General features: G+C 41.2%; 1 protein-coding gene across 27 annotated transcripts in view; it reads left to right on the top strand.

Annotated features, from left to right (window-relative positions):
• The window catches only part of LOC131685168 (phosphatidylinositol 4-phosphate 5-kinase type-1 alpha), a 207,268-nt gene that overhangs the window by 151,526 nt on the left and 38,271 nt on the right, over positions 1–17,471 (top strand). For 18 of the 27 annotated variants that reach the window (XM_058968678.1, XM_058968689.1, XM_058968676.1 and 15 more), the window contains 4 exons: positions 3,844–3,906; positions 5,191–5,277; positions 5,723–5,845; positions 16,839–17,210. In XM_058968678.1, the coding sequence (XP_058824661.1) occupies positions 3,844–3,906; positions 5,191–5,277; positions 5,723–5,845; positions 16,839–17,210 (645 nt within the window). The remainder of the gene's footprint in view (positions 1–3,843; positions 3,907–5,190; positions 5,278–5,722; positions 5,846–16,838; positions 17,211–17,471) is intronic. The other 9 variants (XM_058968691.1, XM_058968675.1, XM_058968686.1 and 6 more) reach the window with 8 other exon arrangements.

Below are 17,471 nucleotides of genomic sequence, written 5' to 3' on the forward strand. Positions count from 1 at the left end.
CTTTGCTGCAAGTGTGTTCGTTTTCAGCAAGCTTAATTGTGCTTGGCAAATGAGCCATTCGGTATAAAATGCAGATAACGGGACGTGTTCACGTTGAAGATATATCATCAGGTAGAACACCGGTTCTAAGGCATCGCAAAATCTCTCAACAAACGTCCAATGTTTTGAAAATGCTGGAAAGAGCAATACAGCGATATCAAGCAATAATGTTTTTGATAGGTAACATAAACTGTTGTAAACGTTTAAAGATAGGTTTCAATCAGTATAAACAAAATCACTTACTCATTTCTTTAAATTTGTTCTCTAAGACAAGGTAAAACGCCTTCTGACTTTTCAATGACTTTAACATCAAATAAACGGCATTCCATCTTGTCGCATTCGATAATGGAGAATCATGGGCTTTACTTTCGATAAATGTTGGCTTATACTTTCCCTGTCTAGAAGTCTTAATCAACTTTTTGATGTCATCAATTCTCTTGGTGTGTTTACGAAGAGCATCCCATACTGCTAGCTGACATGTGTGAGCTGCGCAACGCGTACTGCTTATTGAAAGTAGTTTAAAATGTTCCGATTCGTCACATTCAACATTTTCGTTATCTGAATTTTCAGAATCCGAAGAAAACGATGTATCTGAATCTTCGTCGTGGAGCTGCTCGGATCGATTCTGATCCTCTTCTGCAAGAGCCTCGTCTGTAGCATTCAAATCGGCTAATCGATGGCTGGGAGCAATATCAAAAACTGCTTCTATAGCGTGTTTTTCCTGATGCAAGACCTCATTCTCATTTGAAATATGCGACAGTGCCTCGCGTAATCGCAAAACCGATGCTATCATGTTACTACCGTTATCGTGTGCAATAGTATATATTTGCTCCGGTCGTAATCCATACGCTTCCAGCGCTTCACGTTCTCTGCTGCCAACAAAGCCGATAAACGTTTAACGCTGAGAAAAGTTGTTCACGAAGTTTGAAAAAAAATCCTTCTACGCGAATGTGTGGCAATCACGTGGCGATTTTATTTTGGTTACCGTTGCGAGCACAGCAATGGGTGACAACGGGCACATAAAATTGAAAACGAGAATACTAGATCAAAATCACTCTCGGTGTATCAAGTTATAAGGTCCATGATAATGATGGTGGTAATAATGCAAACGATTATCATCGAAGATTTTTTTCGACGGTGATCATTGATTTTTAATTTTTTGATTATGATTATGACAACACTGGTAGTACCTAATACGAGTTGTTTTGGTTAGAAAATTTTTGTTCCACCGCCAACACTAACTTTTCATAGAACATAGATAGGATATCGAGATGTTCGGAAGAATTATTGCAAAATGCCTATTCTACAACTTTGTGGAAGACACCTAATTTCTATCTCTCTCCGTTGTAACGTGTGGAACTAAAATGTTCTAACCAAAACATGACTCGTATTATTGACTCTAATTCTTTTGAACATGCTATTGAGCTAAACCCAATCATTATTTCACAAAAATCTTTTGTTTATGGGAATCGACTGATACACAACCATGCACTGCTAGGCCCCATGCAAAACTGACTCAGACATTACTTCGCTGAAAGTTTAATAACTTCTTTTAACAAAGCCGTATTGAAAAGTAGTCTTCGACAAAGTTATAGACAATTAAATTATCTTTCTTATTTTCACTTACAGTGATAATACGGTGCATACAGTGCCATCTAGCGGCAAAAATGCGATCTAGTTGGTTTTCTCCCTGTAAAATGTCAAAAATTCCCATACAAACTTCAGGAAGGTTGGTCCGGTAGCTAGACTTCTCTGATTTGCTTCAAATTTGGAGCAAGTACTCCGGGTGGGACTAGGAATCGACTTAGGGGTGAGCCGATAGGGGTAATTTTTTTTTCTTGTCACTCTATTGCTCATATGACCCTATTCCACGCTTTTCTAAACTTTCTTCCTTCACCTCCTTGCTCTCCCTTGAGTACTGTGGCTCTTAATATTGAGAAATATACTTCACCTTCCAGTCCCTTGCTAATTAAATGCCATTACAATAGTTAAGCGATTACTTTTGAACCCTAACAGTACAACACCACGTACATGGTGAAACTGAATAGAAATAACATCAGTTTGCTTGAGACACATTTTATCTTTCAGCAAGCGTTCCACTTTTCCTATGGGTGGTCTAACTTTGGAATCACGAAAATCTACCGCGGCACGCCGTGGCACGACGAATGACAAAACCCCAAAAATCAATGTCTTGTAATCCTTTTGCTAATATTTATTTTATTTTTCTCTCAGTTTTAATAAAAGTATCTCAAAATGTTACTATAATTGGATAGAAAATGATTTTTTAAAATGACGTTGAAGCAAGAGGCTTCGAGGATTTCTGTTCAATTCAATTCATTAGAATTTCAAATAGCGATATCTCAAGAACTACACGGCCGATTGGAGTAATTTTGAGTTCTTTGGAAAGACTAAACTATAGATGTGAGCTTTTCGTGTACAAATGATCTACGTTTGTTCTGCATCAAGAAAAATAAATTGAGAAATTCAATGTCATCAGTAATTTATCTTTATACGACTTCCAATTTTTGGGATGGTCTCACAAGGGTCACTTATTATGAATCTAATTCAAAATTTAGTGTAGTTTCAAAATATACAGGACTAATCTCGCACATTTTTGCGCCGAAGTTATATCTATGGTTTTGAAAACACCCATATGGAGACGCCCGTTTGCTTATAAATCTCCTTACAAATCGGTTGCCTAAACAATATCATATTACTGAAAAAATAGTGATTTTTACTAGTTATGCAAACCATTTCTGCTATCCGATGTGATTGGCTACTATTATTAATGAATATATTAACCCTTTAACGACCAACGCCTTCAAATGGGCATTTACATAAAAGTAGTCGAAAAAAAAAGAAATTTGGAATTTCAAAACTGTTAGTAGAAATGGATTCAGCGACCCAAAATTAGTTAAAACCCCGATTTTATAATTTTATCACAACTTTGTATGAACGGGTGCCACCATGCGGCAGTGCAAACAGGTCGCAATGAAATCTCCTCACTATCACTCAACGTCATCTCGATCGATACAATCCTCACTGTAGGAACGAGAATAGCGATTGGATGATATAAATAATTATTATACTGAAATTAGGGTAATAAGTCTATTTTCACCTGTTTCTATGACCACCCCATTCATTTGAAGCCGTTGGTTAGAGTAGTGTCGGTCATCTTTGTTCAATGCATTGGGTCAAATCGTATGGCGACAATTGGGGCACTCGATTCGAGTTTTCGTTGTGCTCAAACACGAGCATTTCACTGTTTTCAGGACATTTGTTTTATTATACTGATTCTTAACAACGAAGAAAAGCTGTTGATGCTAATTTATACCATCGATTGTAAGCCGTGTAATTAATAATCACCCTCCCCAATACGGTGAAAATAGGCGGTTTACCCTACTTGAAATGAAGTCATATATACAAATGGGAGCTTCTCTTTGGTTAATTTACTTTAACCATTTTCTTTTTGAGCTCGTTTTTCCCAACGGTGATCACTACTCATCACACTCCTGTTCGGTCTCCGAACAGTCTTCTTCTTGTCCCATATTGTACCATCGTAGGTAACTGGTGCCCCCTTGGTTATAAAATGTACTTCTCAAATGACTAGAATATGGTTTACAAACCACTGTATTCTCTCTTTTTCTTTCCCTTTTTCTCTCTTTCTCTTTGCATACATGCTGCATTCAATGAACAAACTTGTATAAAACAAAACCACACCTAAATACACAATCCGTGCCAATAATGCAAAAACAAAATACTTTACAATATACAATAAACTTTTGCAAAAAAAAACCTACCCAGTGGATCTTCCCGAGATCAAAGGCAATCATAGAAAATTTCGCACGTTGGTCACCAGCTATATAGGTAATCTAACAACTTTCTAACCTTTTGTAATTACTTATCCTTACTGCTTGCAAGACTGGCGTACTTTTGCTAGCAATTTTAGTGAATGAGTTTTGTGCATACTAAACTATCTTACTCAATATTTCCATTGTATTGTATTATAACTGCAGTAGACTTACTTGTTAAATTTCCATACTTGTATAACATACAACTACTTTTATAGTTTCTATAAGTTATCTCTGATCTGTTGCTAGAGTTTGAAGCTTTTTTTTTTTTCAATTTCGTGTGAACTTTACTGCTTGCTGCTCTTTGCTATTCTTACTATCGCTATTGATTGAGTACTGAGTTCTGATTTGTTTCCGTAAATAAAAGACATTTTAGTTGGACCTATTCCATTCTTGTTCTAAATTGCGAAATGATTGCTGTATATAAGTTTCATTTGTTAGAGTATTTTGTTTCGTTCATGATTGGTTGATTAAAATTTACAAATGGTCGAAGAAGAGGACGCCGGTGGGAATTAGAAGCGATTTCCATAGTTGAAGATCCTTAGGATCCTGGTTTAGCAGTATTTTCTAGGATAAGCAAGGCACGCTGCTGGTTGCTTTTATATTTATTGTGCATTGGAATGGTTTTCGAAATAGCTCAAATATGACAATAGCGGATATTGTGTACATATTGTGCAAATAGAATGCAGTATTTGGTAGGCGACATATTTCCGTATGCCTGATTCTCGACGCTGCTTGAGAGAATTGAGCGCTTTAACCTGTTTCATTTATTCGGTTGCCACATTTGGGTATATTCCGTTCGAACTTGTTTCCTTTTAATCCACGATCTTTTTCGTTTTCTGACCTATCACCAATGGAGTCGCCTTGTACTTTAGTTCTTAAGTTATGCATAATAGTCTGTAATTTTTCCACTGTTTTAATTTGAAAGACCACGAGTGGTGTTTTACTTTTCTGCGTTTCGTTCCTATGCAACTGGATGGCATTCGGTCCTAAACTAAGTTGTACAGTTTTTTTTATCCAACACAAGCGTTTCGTTAGCAGTTTTGCTTGAAAATAATGTATTTTTTCTAACACCCATTTTTTTATTACCGACACCGACCAGAACCGTTTTTATTTTGTTTTCACCTTTGCCAAAGCAAATGGACCATTTGTCCAAATGTTAGAAATTGATTTTTTGCGTTTTTCTTCTCTTTCTTTTATTTTCAATCCTGACCAATCCCGAAACAAAACCGCCCGCACCATTCGAACCATTTTGAAACTATCGCTCCAATATTCCACTCTCCGCGTGAATCCGTATCAGCGCTAAAACATTCGCCGTCTAAGAGAAAAAGCCTCTCGAAAGCAGCACAGAGAGCCAAAAATGAAGAAACTGATAGCCAGCGTAAGTGTATCGAAGTATCGTTTTGATTTTTCTATTGTTTGTTTTGGTGTTTGGTTATGAAGGTTTCGGTTTTGTTTTTTGACTTTTCTGTTTTATACTGCTCATCTGTGCGTTTGTAACCGATTACGACACGTTTTGTATTTTGTCAATCTAACGTTTTTCTACTATTACTCTATTTCATACTTCAATTTCTTCTTCAACTCCGATCGAGTTTAATACTCACTTCTTTCGAAACTTGCACGGATGTTTGTGTACATCGAATAACAGTAACAGTATTTTTTTCAATCAATGCCTATATTCTCAGAATTTCTAATTTGGTTTCCTTTCGAGATATCTCTGTCTGTAAGCCACATGCTTTACTTCTTCAAATGATGGAACAATTTATTCGTGATGATACTAATAGTCTGTTTTGTGTATTTTTTTTATTGTTCCACGGCGACAATTTGAGCAGCTGTAGCAGGCAGTTCCCACCAGCATCACCACCACCAACAACAGCAACAGCAGCAGCAGCAGTCTCAGTTCCATCCGACGCAGACACATTTCAACCAGCATACGACCGGAACGCCAAAGTCAGGTAACTACGTTTTCAAGAGTAGAGTTAACAGGCAGAACCCGATTGTTTATGTATCAATACAAAGAAATGTGTGTAGAGTGTTACTGATTTGTTTTTTATCGCCCTTCTGCCAGTGCCTTGCCTGGCCTTGTTCACATTAGCTAGGTGATACCACAAATTCTTCAACCGACCAATGTCGCTGGGGAATGCTCTCTTTATCGGCATTTTTCGCTTCATTGTCGTTTAATATTTATCTATTGGACGGAACTGGGGACAATCTGATGGAATCAGTGTTACGTGAGGTTACGTCCGAACGGAATACGCATTGTTTCGAAGAAGGGCTCAAACAGACCTCGAAGTTTTGGAGCCACTTTCCACAATTATCGCACTCTCAAAACGTACCGTGGCACAAGTAATCGCCGGCCGCCATAATCTAGTCGGAAACAATGCTGCTCCTACGCCGAGAATTCCATCATTCAATATGTCTGAGTATCAGTGGCGTAGTGGAGGGGGATATGTTTTTATTGTATATACACAATATATGAATGTATGTATATATGTTTTTAGAGATCAGAAAAATGCTCAAAAATAACCTGTACAGGAAAAAAATGTACAAAAAAAATCAACAAATCAGGGAACGAGTTTGTGCAGTCACCCGACCCGCTAATACAACTTCTGCTGCACGGAACCTTGCACGGTTTTTTATGTGCACAGCACATATTCCTATCCAACTACTTAGTAGTTAGTTCTTTCAGTAGGGTTAGAGCCAAGAATGCAAAATGCTTACCTTTTCTACGGCTGTAATATTTCTGTCTACATTCTCCTTTCCCATACGACGCTGCTGTCGTTTACCAGTGCAGGACGCCCAGCGCTGTATGGCAGACTGTGTGCAAAGCAGTAACATGACAAAAAAAATACAGGACAATCACCAGACGCGAGCGGTACAGCTTCTCTTTCGTAATTTTACACTTTTTAATATTTTTAATCACAAACGACGACAATGAATGCGGTTCATTTACGCTACGACCGGCATCAACGCTTTCGTGTGTGGGCCTTTCCGTTTGACTATGCAGAGAAAAGTGTACAAAGCGAGAGGGCAAACTACAGCAGCAAAACAAAAATGCATTTTACTGCTGTACGGAAAAGTGTACACCGTTTGGCTACCGTTCGGGCAAGAGCAGAAGTGATGCGTTGCTGTAGCGGGCTGTACGGCTTGTGCAAATGTAAATGTACCTGAAAAAAATTATTTTACCGGTCCCGTTTGCATCTCTGGTTACAGCACCCATCCTCGACACACCACCAGTTTTCGACCATCCACACAACGTGGCAATTTCTGTATGGTAGTAGGAAAGCTAACTGTGGGTCTAGAATTAGTGCTCTTTCCCTACGAGGACAATCTGGGCGGCAAAATTCAGTCTGTCTACGTTACTGAGCCCTTCGGCCCCCTTGTGCAATTTAGTGCCACTTACTCGTTGAGCTTCCGACTTGTTCGCGAACTACTCGGTCTAGTCCCCGACGATGGATCTATCCTACTCCGACGAAGAGTTCCCCCGGCGAGAGAAGTTCGAAAGCGAGCAAACCAGCCAGCTGCGGAAGTCAGTTCGGCGATTCTAGGTGTCTAGGTCCCAACGGTGAATCTGACTGTACGCTGACGGAAAGTTCTTTTGCTAAAAAAGTTCTCCCGATACCGATTCTTCTTTGATTTCAGTATCACAACTTCTTGAGCCCTTTAGCTCCGTGACCGGTGCCATTTAGCACCGCAACTCCTTTATGCTCTTTAGTATTTTTCTTGTGCCATTTAGCAGTACTTCCTTGATGAGCCATTCAGCTTCCCGACTTGTTCTCGAACTACTCGGTCTAGTCCCCGACGATGGACCTGACCTACTCCGACAGAGAGTTCCCCGGCGAGAGAAAAGCCAATCAGCTAGGTGTTGAGGTCAGTTCGGCGATTCTGGTGAAGCAGGGCGTCCGGTTCACAGGTGCCCGGATGACCCGCGACTAGTGGTGTCTCGTCGCAGTCTACTTAATCTAGTCCCCAGCGGTGAATCTAGCTTACGCTGACGGAGAGTTCCCTGGCCAAAGAAGTTCTCCCAATACCGATTCTTCTTTGGTTTTCGCTATATTTCTATCGAAATAACCGGTGGGGTGGCGTGGTCGGTTATGCACTTACGGATTGAGCGTGGCGGTCGGTTCGCTGGCGTTTCGACGACCCATACTCGGTGCTCTGTTGCAGACTACTCGACTAGTCCTCGACGGTGGATCTAGCTTATTCCTGCGGAGAGTTCCCTGACGGTGATCGCTCTCCCGAAACCGTTGCTCGATGTTCATCACGCCGTTTCCGCTCTAAGACGCTCATGATCTACATCATAACTCTATTGACTGCGTTTCACGTCTTTACATCGCTGTCATTCTGTAAGCTACATTATCCGGGTTGATGCCCGGTCCTCCCGTTTTAAGAAGCTCTCTGCACGTCGCACAGTGGCACGACGAGTGACAAAACCCCAAAAATTAATGTCTTGTAATTCTTTTGTAAATATTTATGTTATTTTTCTCTCAGTTTGAATAAAGATATTTCAAAATTTTACTATAATCGGATGAAAAATGAATTTTTAACATGCCGTTGAAGCAAGTGATGTTGAGTATTTCTGTTCAATTCAATTCACTAGAATTTTTAGTACCTTAGAGTTTCAAATCTATCTCAAGAACTACACAGCCGATTGGAGCAATTTTAAGTTCATTGAAAATAAGAATGAATATGCTAAACTATAGATGGGAGATTATTGTGCAAAACTGATTTACGTTTGTTTTGCATCAAAAAAATCCAATTAAAAAGTTTCATATCATATCAGTAATTTATCTTTATACGTCTTCCAATTTTTGAGATGGTCTCCCATGGGTCACTTATCATGAATCTGACTCAAAATTTAGTGTAGTTTCAAGATATATAGGGCTCATCTTGCGCATTTTTGCGCCAAAGTTGGTATATCTGTCATTTTGAAAATGCCCATATGGAGACGCCCTGTAGCTCATAAATCCCCTTACAAATTAACTGCCTAAACAACATCATATTACTGAAAAATTTGTGATTTTTACTAGTTTTGTCAACCATTTCTGCTATCCGATAAGATTAGCTACTATGATTAATGTTTATATTAACCCTTTAACGACCAACGCATTCAAATGGGTTTATGTAAAAGTAGTCAAAAAATGAAACATTGAATATCAAAACTAATAGCAGAAATTGATTCAGCGACCCAAAATTAGTTAAAACCCCAAGTTTTAGCCACATAGACCAATTGTTATAATTTTGTCACAACTTTGTATGAACAGGTGCCACTGTGCGTCGCTTCAAACCTCGGACATTCGAAGACCACGTGCTCCGGTGTCTCCTCGATGTTCTCATACTCCGAGCACAATGGTGACGTTGCGTACCCGAACCGATGAAGATACTTCCTGAAGCAACCGTGGCCCAACATGAGCCGTTTCAGGTGGAAGGTCCGTGGTTTCTATTGACCCAGGTCGACAGGTTTGGGATGAGCCCGTTGGTCAACTTTCCTTTCTCCGTATTGTCCCATTCCTGCTGCCAGGTCACCATCGAATTGATTATTCTTTACGCAATCGTAACTCCACCAGCCAGAACGTCGTGTTCAGCTTTTCGCGTTCCCGCTTGGTTTTCAGCGTCGCCCTCCAGGTAGGAACCCCATATCGCAGTATCAATGACGAAACGCTAGATAATAGACCGACGTTTCGCAGATGTAATCAACGTGGTGTTAAAGCTCAACCGGTCACTCACTCCCAATTGCATCTTTGACGGTGATCTGTATCCACTGAACCGCGTTGCAGTTGCTGACCAACAACACATCCGGCTTGTGGTGAGCTATTTGCAGCTTGACCTCGTTCATCCAGTTCTCGATCGCGTCTATTGTCTCCGTCACCAACACCTCCACTTCTCCAAGTGTCTCACTCATCGCCGTTATTGACACATCGTCTGTCAAAAGCACGATTTTCACTTTGCCGGGCATCTTGTTCCAAAGAGTTGGATCTAGAATGGAGATCTGAGGAACGCTCGCTCCGACTCGCATTGACTTCTGCCCTTCGTTCGTCTCGTACAGCAGTACTCTACTGTGGAAGTAGCTCTTCAGGATCTGGCTCATTCTTCTGTGCAGCACACACCAGCTTCTGTGCCTTCCACTTTTATAGGAAATTGTCATCGTCTAAACACTTCTGCAGTCGCATCCTGAACATATCCGGATATGCCAGGATCGCGCTCTCAGCGCCACGTTTGGTATTACATCCAGGGCTTTCTTTTATTTTAGTTGTATCGACGCTTCTTTGAGCTCGTCGTTAGTCGCTTGCCACTCGGCTGTGTTAGCCCCTTCTCAAGACCCTCAACGATTATCTTTAGCTTTTTTGTGAGGGGAAACTACGCCACTGCGACCACTATTCAGGTTATTTTTTTGTGGCTGCCCCTGTTTGCTCTTTAGCTTACCCGGGTATATTTGTTATATGTAGCATAGCTGGGCATATTTCAGCTGGTGTCGACGGGCCTTCATCTTCGTCATGACGACTCAGTACGCGTCCCCCAGGGATTGGCGTCTACTTCTCAGCACAGCTACTCATGGCAAACTGGTTTACTAAGCTTGATCTCCCATTTTAAAGCGTCCCTAGCTTCTCTAAACGCCGCTTGCGCTCCTCTCTCACTCTCTGATCTTGCACTCTGAGCCCGCCTTCTGGATCCAAGCGTAGTGAGCTACTCATTTAACCAGTAAGCTGCACACCGTCTACTGCATGGCTCCAGTTTTCGTGGCATTGTAACGTCAAAAGCCATTACAATCCTTCTTGTTAGATCAGCCGCATTAACGTACTTGATTTCGCTGTTCGCCGAAGTAACGCAACAAAGAGGTTTTTGTTAAAGGCTTTCGTCTTCCACTTAGGTTGCCGGTCGTCCTTCTCCGTGCAGCTGCAGGGTTCCATTTGCCGATGCGGTAGCGAATCGCCTGGTGGTCGCTATGGAGATATTTCACGCACACTCTCCAGTTCATGTTTGCTGTCAGTCAAGGACTACAGAATGTGGCGGAATTTCTATCGGTGCTGATGTCCGTTTCGTGAACCAATAAGCTCCCAGTTTTGTCACGATACCAGGAGCCACTTCGCCGCGACCTACTCGTTATAGTCCTCGGCGGTAGACCTAGCCTCCATAACGAGCCGAACGGTAGGTGTCGAGGTCTGTCGCTAATTTTCGCTACAAGGAAATATTCTCACAAGACAACTCTTCATGTGAAACTTTGAGAATTTAAATTAAAGAAAAATCCATTAGGTATATTTTTGTTTAAAATGTTAAATTTTTCAAATTTCTTCAAAATATTTCGGGGGGGGGGGGGTTTCGGGGATGGGGGTTTGTCTCCAAAACCCTCCCCGCTACTATGGCACTGCTGAGTATCGCCCATTAGAGAGAACATCAGTTGGGGGACGGGCATAGCGTAGTTGTTAAATCGATTGCCTAGTACGCAGTTCACTCGGGTTTGATTCCCAACACCGCGCATAGTGTTAGAGATTTTTCGAAAAGAGATTCCTCTAACCCGAAAAGAGGCGAATGACCCTAATGTTTAACCCTTAACAATCAAAATAATAACTAAAAACATCCGATGTATTTGAATAGGTAATCTAACCTACATTCCTGAGCCACAGTATTTGAATTACGTCAGATTGCACATGGGTGCAGCGTTGAACAATGCCTTCAAATATTTGGAAAGCCCTTGAAATCCAGCAAACTTTTATTGTCAAGATGCACGTAATGCGCAAAAAGGAGAATCAGTCACACAGTTCGTCATACGTGTGAAGCAAGGTTTTGCCTACTGAGACTATGGGGAGTTCCTGGACCGGATGCTGATTGAACAGCTCTTGCACGGGCTTGAGGTACGAGATATGTGTGATGATATCATAGCAAAGAAGCTGGAAACGTTCAATGACTAACCTTCTTGATGTGATGATTGATTATCTGTCCCCAAGTTTTTAGAAAAAAAACCGATTCAGTAGTAACCAATGTGCGTGGTAACGCCGACGAGTTCGAATCACCAGTTCAATGACACATTTGGGATCGCACATTCTGGATGAGGCCCACAACACGGCACGGGAAGTGAATGCTGGAAGCAGAATATATTGGATCAAATGGCACGTTCCCCGTATGTAGTCGGGAATTTGTACCTTGCCGGGTCTTCTCATCATTTACTGATTGGAAGTAAAGGAGAAGGTGGAGGAGTGAGGAAGTATAATTGGAAGGGTATAACAAAAAACATCACAAAAACAAACAGTAGGTAAATTAACCTCACAAGTAGTTCAAACCGCCTGCGAGTAAGCCTAAAGCTCTTTATCACATTGGATAAGGACATATAATATGTCTCTGAGTTCCAGTCGTCCAACAAACATGGTGTCGTCTATGTAAGACCGACCGAAAACTCGAAATCGCAATTGCGCTACTGCTGGGCAGTTGTATACCAGACGATATGAGGTTCCGTAGTCGTATTCACAAAGATCACACGAAAATGACTCAGCGCGCTGAATAGTTGCCATGTGATAATTGAGTTTGCAATGGACGCTTAAATTCCTGGTCAGCATGCCACAGTGGAGTATCGAAAAATGTAAATGATTTTTCGAAATCATTAGGTACGGTTGCTCTAGAAAAACCTTTGTTTGGCGACACGTTTCTAGCTTTCTCCAATAATAGCGATGCACGAACAAAGGACAGAACCGCATTTTTCTCTTATGTAACTTGTCGAAATTAGCAGGGCGAGCTCAGGACCAACAAAGTCAATCACTGCACCTGCACTGGTCAATCCGCCAGCACATTCATTACCAGTAATACCGGAATGTTTGGACACCCAGACAAGGTAAATAGTGTTGACAATACTTAAATCCGCTGTTTGAGTTCGGCATGCGATCACTAGCTTGGATCGTGATTTGTCCGAGCTAAGGGTCGTGATTGCAGCCTGACTATCACAGCAGAAGTTCATAACTTTTCCGGACAAGCTCTGTTGAAGGGCCGATTGTACCCCGCACATAATCGCGAAGATTTCCGCATGGAGTGCAGTACAGTATCTATCTAACGAGTGAGTCTGTTTCAATCTCATCTCACGACAGTAGACACCAGCACCAGTATGTAATACCGCTGGGAGCAAGCATATCTTCACCCCATGTAACCATTTGTGACCACAGTTGTGTACGACTGGTACCAAGGTCAACATGGTTACTGCTCCAAAGCCCAGTAACGTGCAGCCTGTATGCATATGCTAGTACTTCTTGTTTGAGGTGTATGTGTAATGGTTTGATATTTAGAATGGCCTGTATTTGGGTTTGAGACTCCAGGTCTTTTCAAAAGTACGTCTGCACTACCCACTACTCAAGCCATGCACGCTTTCTTGACTCTGAACTCAATGTGAGCAGACTAGTTCAGTTTGGAATCCAATATAACTCCAACTTATTTGGTTTGATCTGCACATAGTAACTCAGAATCAAAGAACTGCAATGGACCTTGTTTATTATTCGCTTCTTCGTGGAAAGAACCATTGAAGTTTTGTATGGATTAGCTGATAATTTTACTCGTCGACACCATTGTTCGATAGTTCTTAATGGTTGTTGCATGCCCTGGTGAAAAGTTCAGTAATTAGTTAGCGGTAATCGCCAGAAAACCCGTAGGTTGGGAATCTAAGCTAATTGAGTTTCCTCAATAAGCCATCGCAACCAGGTTCCATAGCAAAGGTGACAGAACGCCATCCTGAGGACATAAATACTCAATTTGCTTATCTCTGCCTGTTTCAGTGACGCTCAAAGAATGCGGTTACTAAGCATTGCGTTTATCCAACCCGAGATGCACGCAGATATTCCATGGTCGCGCATCGCTTACAGATTATACTGGAAGGACACATTGTCAAAAGCACCTTCATTATCTAGGACCACACCCAAGCTAGTTTGAGCGAGTAGCCCATTTCAATGCTGCAAATAACATCGTGGCTTCTTCATAACTTGAGCGCCCCCCTTATTTCTCGCCATGCTTTCGGGATATACCCGAAGAAAGACTGGAAAGCATAATCTTTCTCAAGACATGTTTGAGAATATCAAATCTCTTTTGCAGCAGTATGGGCAAGATTTTATTCTTTCCAGGTGATTTGCATGGAGCAAAGTTGCCAACAGCCCACTTGATCGATTCAGTAGTAACCAATGTGCGTGCCCACGAGTCCGAATCACCAGAATGAGATTTGTGAACATTGTTCGTCTCCGGATCGATAGCACCTAGAAACTGCATCGATTTTTGTTTGTTCCGTGCGTAGAAGAGACAATTAAGAACATCTTTTTCGTATGTCACAAAAACACCACTTTTGGTTTTTAAGGAGTTCATCTGAAAAACTTTCGATTTTGAGATATCTTTATTTAACCTGCTAGCCTTGTTCAGCCTAGAGACGTTAGTGAATAGGTTTCGCTAACCAGCTCGCTCTGCAGATCTAAGACATTTCTTGTATGCACTACGAACTGACCTGAAGGCCCTAGTCATCACGCTGATGCCGGTTCCAAGCTCTTCTCATATCTTTCTACATTTTTTCAAGCTCAGCCCTCCATCAAGGGGTTCCCCTAGTCTTCTTCGTAGGATGCTACTATGAATAAGTTTATCGATTCCACGTCATTCAAGTCGTCTAGCTGATTAATTGTTGGAAAGTATCCATGAAATTTAGTCGTCAAATTTTCCAAAAAGAGGTCAGTTTGTAGATTTAGGCTTACGGTAATGTTCCCACATTGAGAGTGACATCAGCTTCATTTGGAACCACATGCGAAACTCTTTAGAGCAAATTCAAGTAACAATTTAATTTTTATTGCGTGCTACAAGTCCAATCTAAGTTTTATGAGTGAGTATAAAACTGCCATAAAACCTCAATTGTTTCTAGGGAAGTGTTATGTCTAACACCTTCTCTCTCCCTGACCTCGCAGAAGTTGGTCGGTTTCCTATATTCAGAATATGGAGATTTGTCCTACTTATGTACTCCATCAGTTCAGAACTTGTCAGATTGATGTCTGAGATACCCTTGGGATGCTTCCGTAGTACCTGCTTCATAATTGCCCATTATTAGTCATGTCCTTGAGTACGAAAGTGACCCCGGTTGTCACATAAGCAGTTCATCGCTTGCCAAATCTTATTGGCAAACTTTGAAAGTTTCTACTTCCTCACTTCCTCCGGAACATTAAACTTGTGCTGGGTGGTGGAGAACAGTAGACGAGCTGCCGGAAGTCCGCCTTGACGTACTTCTCATCATCTATGATAAGACAATTAGGCTTCGTCTGCAACCGGGCCCGTGACTTTGCCATCATATTTTTCTGTTCGTCAGGATTTGGAGCCTTCTGCACTTTGTATGTATGCAGTCTCTCCCGGTCCTTGGCTCTCTAAAGGACAGACTTTGACAGATTAAATTCCCTGTCCTAAGCATTGAGATTCCGTTTAATAGCTTTCATCACTACACGCTAGTGATCCTGTGTAAATTATATCAGTTTGAGCGCGACGTTCCCTCTCGCCTGTTATTTTTTTATTTCGATTATAGAGGTTTTTAACTTAAGGTAATTTGCCTCTTCGGATTAGAAAAATAGGTTATGGAAATTTTTTAACCCTATGTGCGGGGTTTGGACTCGAACCCAGGTGCGCTGCGTACAAGGCAATCGATTTACCAACTACGCTACGCCCACCCGTACTCACTGTTATGTAGGATGTTATATAGAGCAAGATACATTATTTGAACGAATCCCAACTAGAAGCATAGCGATGACGGTCATTTTGAAATGTCTATGTGATCAGTTGTCAATTCAGTCAAACTCACCTAGTGAACGAAATGATGACAGCGGTGAAATCCCAAGATGCACAAGTTAAAATCTCATGGTGGATATTTGTTCTGTGTAAACACTAAAGTAAAACTTCGTTGAAAACAATAAAGAATGGCAATATCATATGGGCTTGTTTTCAACCAAGAAATTTCATTAGTGTTCAGCATGAGTTCAATGATAGCAGAATTCTGACAGCGCCGTTTTGAAAACTTTGACTTTTTCCGATATCTTGACAGATGTCTGCCGGCCGCCAGATTTTCTTTAAGCACATATGAATGTATTGTTGTTTCTCTTTTCAATTACCCTGTAAGAAAAGGAAAATATTAACGCCTCTACAGTCAAAATAAAATTGAGAACTACGATTTATAACGTTTCGATCGTTGATTTCGGTCTTCTTCAAAAAATCATCTGTTTTACAATACCATACAGACAATTTCCACTGAAGAAAACAAAAAAACAACGGTCGATAAGTTTAGACGTTATAAAATGCAGTGTTCAATTTTAATTTGACTGTAGAGCCGTCAATATTTTCCTAGAGCGACAACAGTCGTAAAAACACCAACCATGGAGGAAGAGAAAGTTGAAAAGCGAAATAACGAGACACAATCGAAATATTATTTTAAACTTGGAGAAAAACAAGGACAAATCAAGTATTTTCCTCGACATCCCATGACACTTGGACAGTCAAGTGAACACTAGGACATGTCCTGACAAATTAAGGCGTATGGTATTTTCAGGAACATACAATGTTGTCCCATCCTGTGCGATTGCCATTCAAAATCATCGCTCACTGGAGCAAGGTGTCTTTGAATCAGCCAATACCGTGCTTCGTATCGGTAAGAACACCGTCGATCTTAACTTTGTTAGCGGGTATATAGTCGTGCGGTTCAAGAAGTACAAATTTGCTTAGTAAAAAAACATCCTCATTTTTGCTATTGTTATGTAAACGATCGGTTCTGCCTTTTACTGTAGGTATGTAGCATATTTATACTAACTTTTTTCGATATTTTAAATCTTGTAACCACCTATATTTTATCTAACACCGTTTACGCTTTCCATGCTGCAATTTATGGGAATGAACATGCTCCCGGTCACATGAATATAAACATTTCGCTATCACTATCCCGATATAAACAAAATAATAACCCATAACCAGATCTGGATGCCACGTCCAGTGTACAGACCACCATTTCGTTGACTACTAGCTCCGGCAGTAACGGTACAGCTGCAAACGTGGCAGCAGCACAGGTCAGTTCCAGCGGTGGCCTTGCCAAAGGAACATCGCGAACGGGTGCTGCTTCCGGTGCTGCTGGTGCGAACAGTTCTACAACTCCTACAATGCCACCGTTGAAGAAGAAAACTTCCATCGTGAAAGCGAGTGTACCGCCACCGGTGCCACCGCGAGGATCGCCCAAAATGAGCAAAGCTGGCAAGAAAGGCGCTGGCGGTGGTGGAACGGGCGGTCCCGGTGCGACAGGTTCCCTGCCCAGTCAATCCGGCAGTAGCCACTGGGGACGATCCAGCGCAGGTGTGTGTGCGTGTTTGGGAATGTTGAACTCTGCCTTGTTGTTAGGTTCAGAGCGTAGATAATGTTTCAGTTTCAGTTCGATTCGTTTTACTTTCGTACGTAGAATATCTTTCGATGTTGGTTTTCTGTTTTCATCTATTGCATCAATTCAAAGTTGTTTTTATTATGCATGTATGTTTTTCTTGAATCAGATATTTGGAACAGATTCGAGAGAAAGCAGTGTAATATGAATAGAGTAAAGTGCAGTAGTTTCGGCCTCCA

This window comes from Topomyia yanbarensis, chromosome 2 (assembly GCF_030247195.1).
Source record: "Topomyia yanbarensis strain Yona2022 chromosome 2, ASM3024719v1, whole genome shotgun sequence".
NCBI lineage: Eukaryota > Metazoa > Arthropoda > Insecta > Diptera > Culicidae > Topomyia > Topomyia yanbarensis.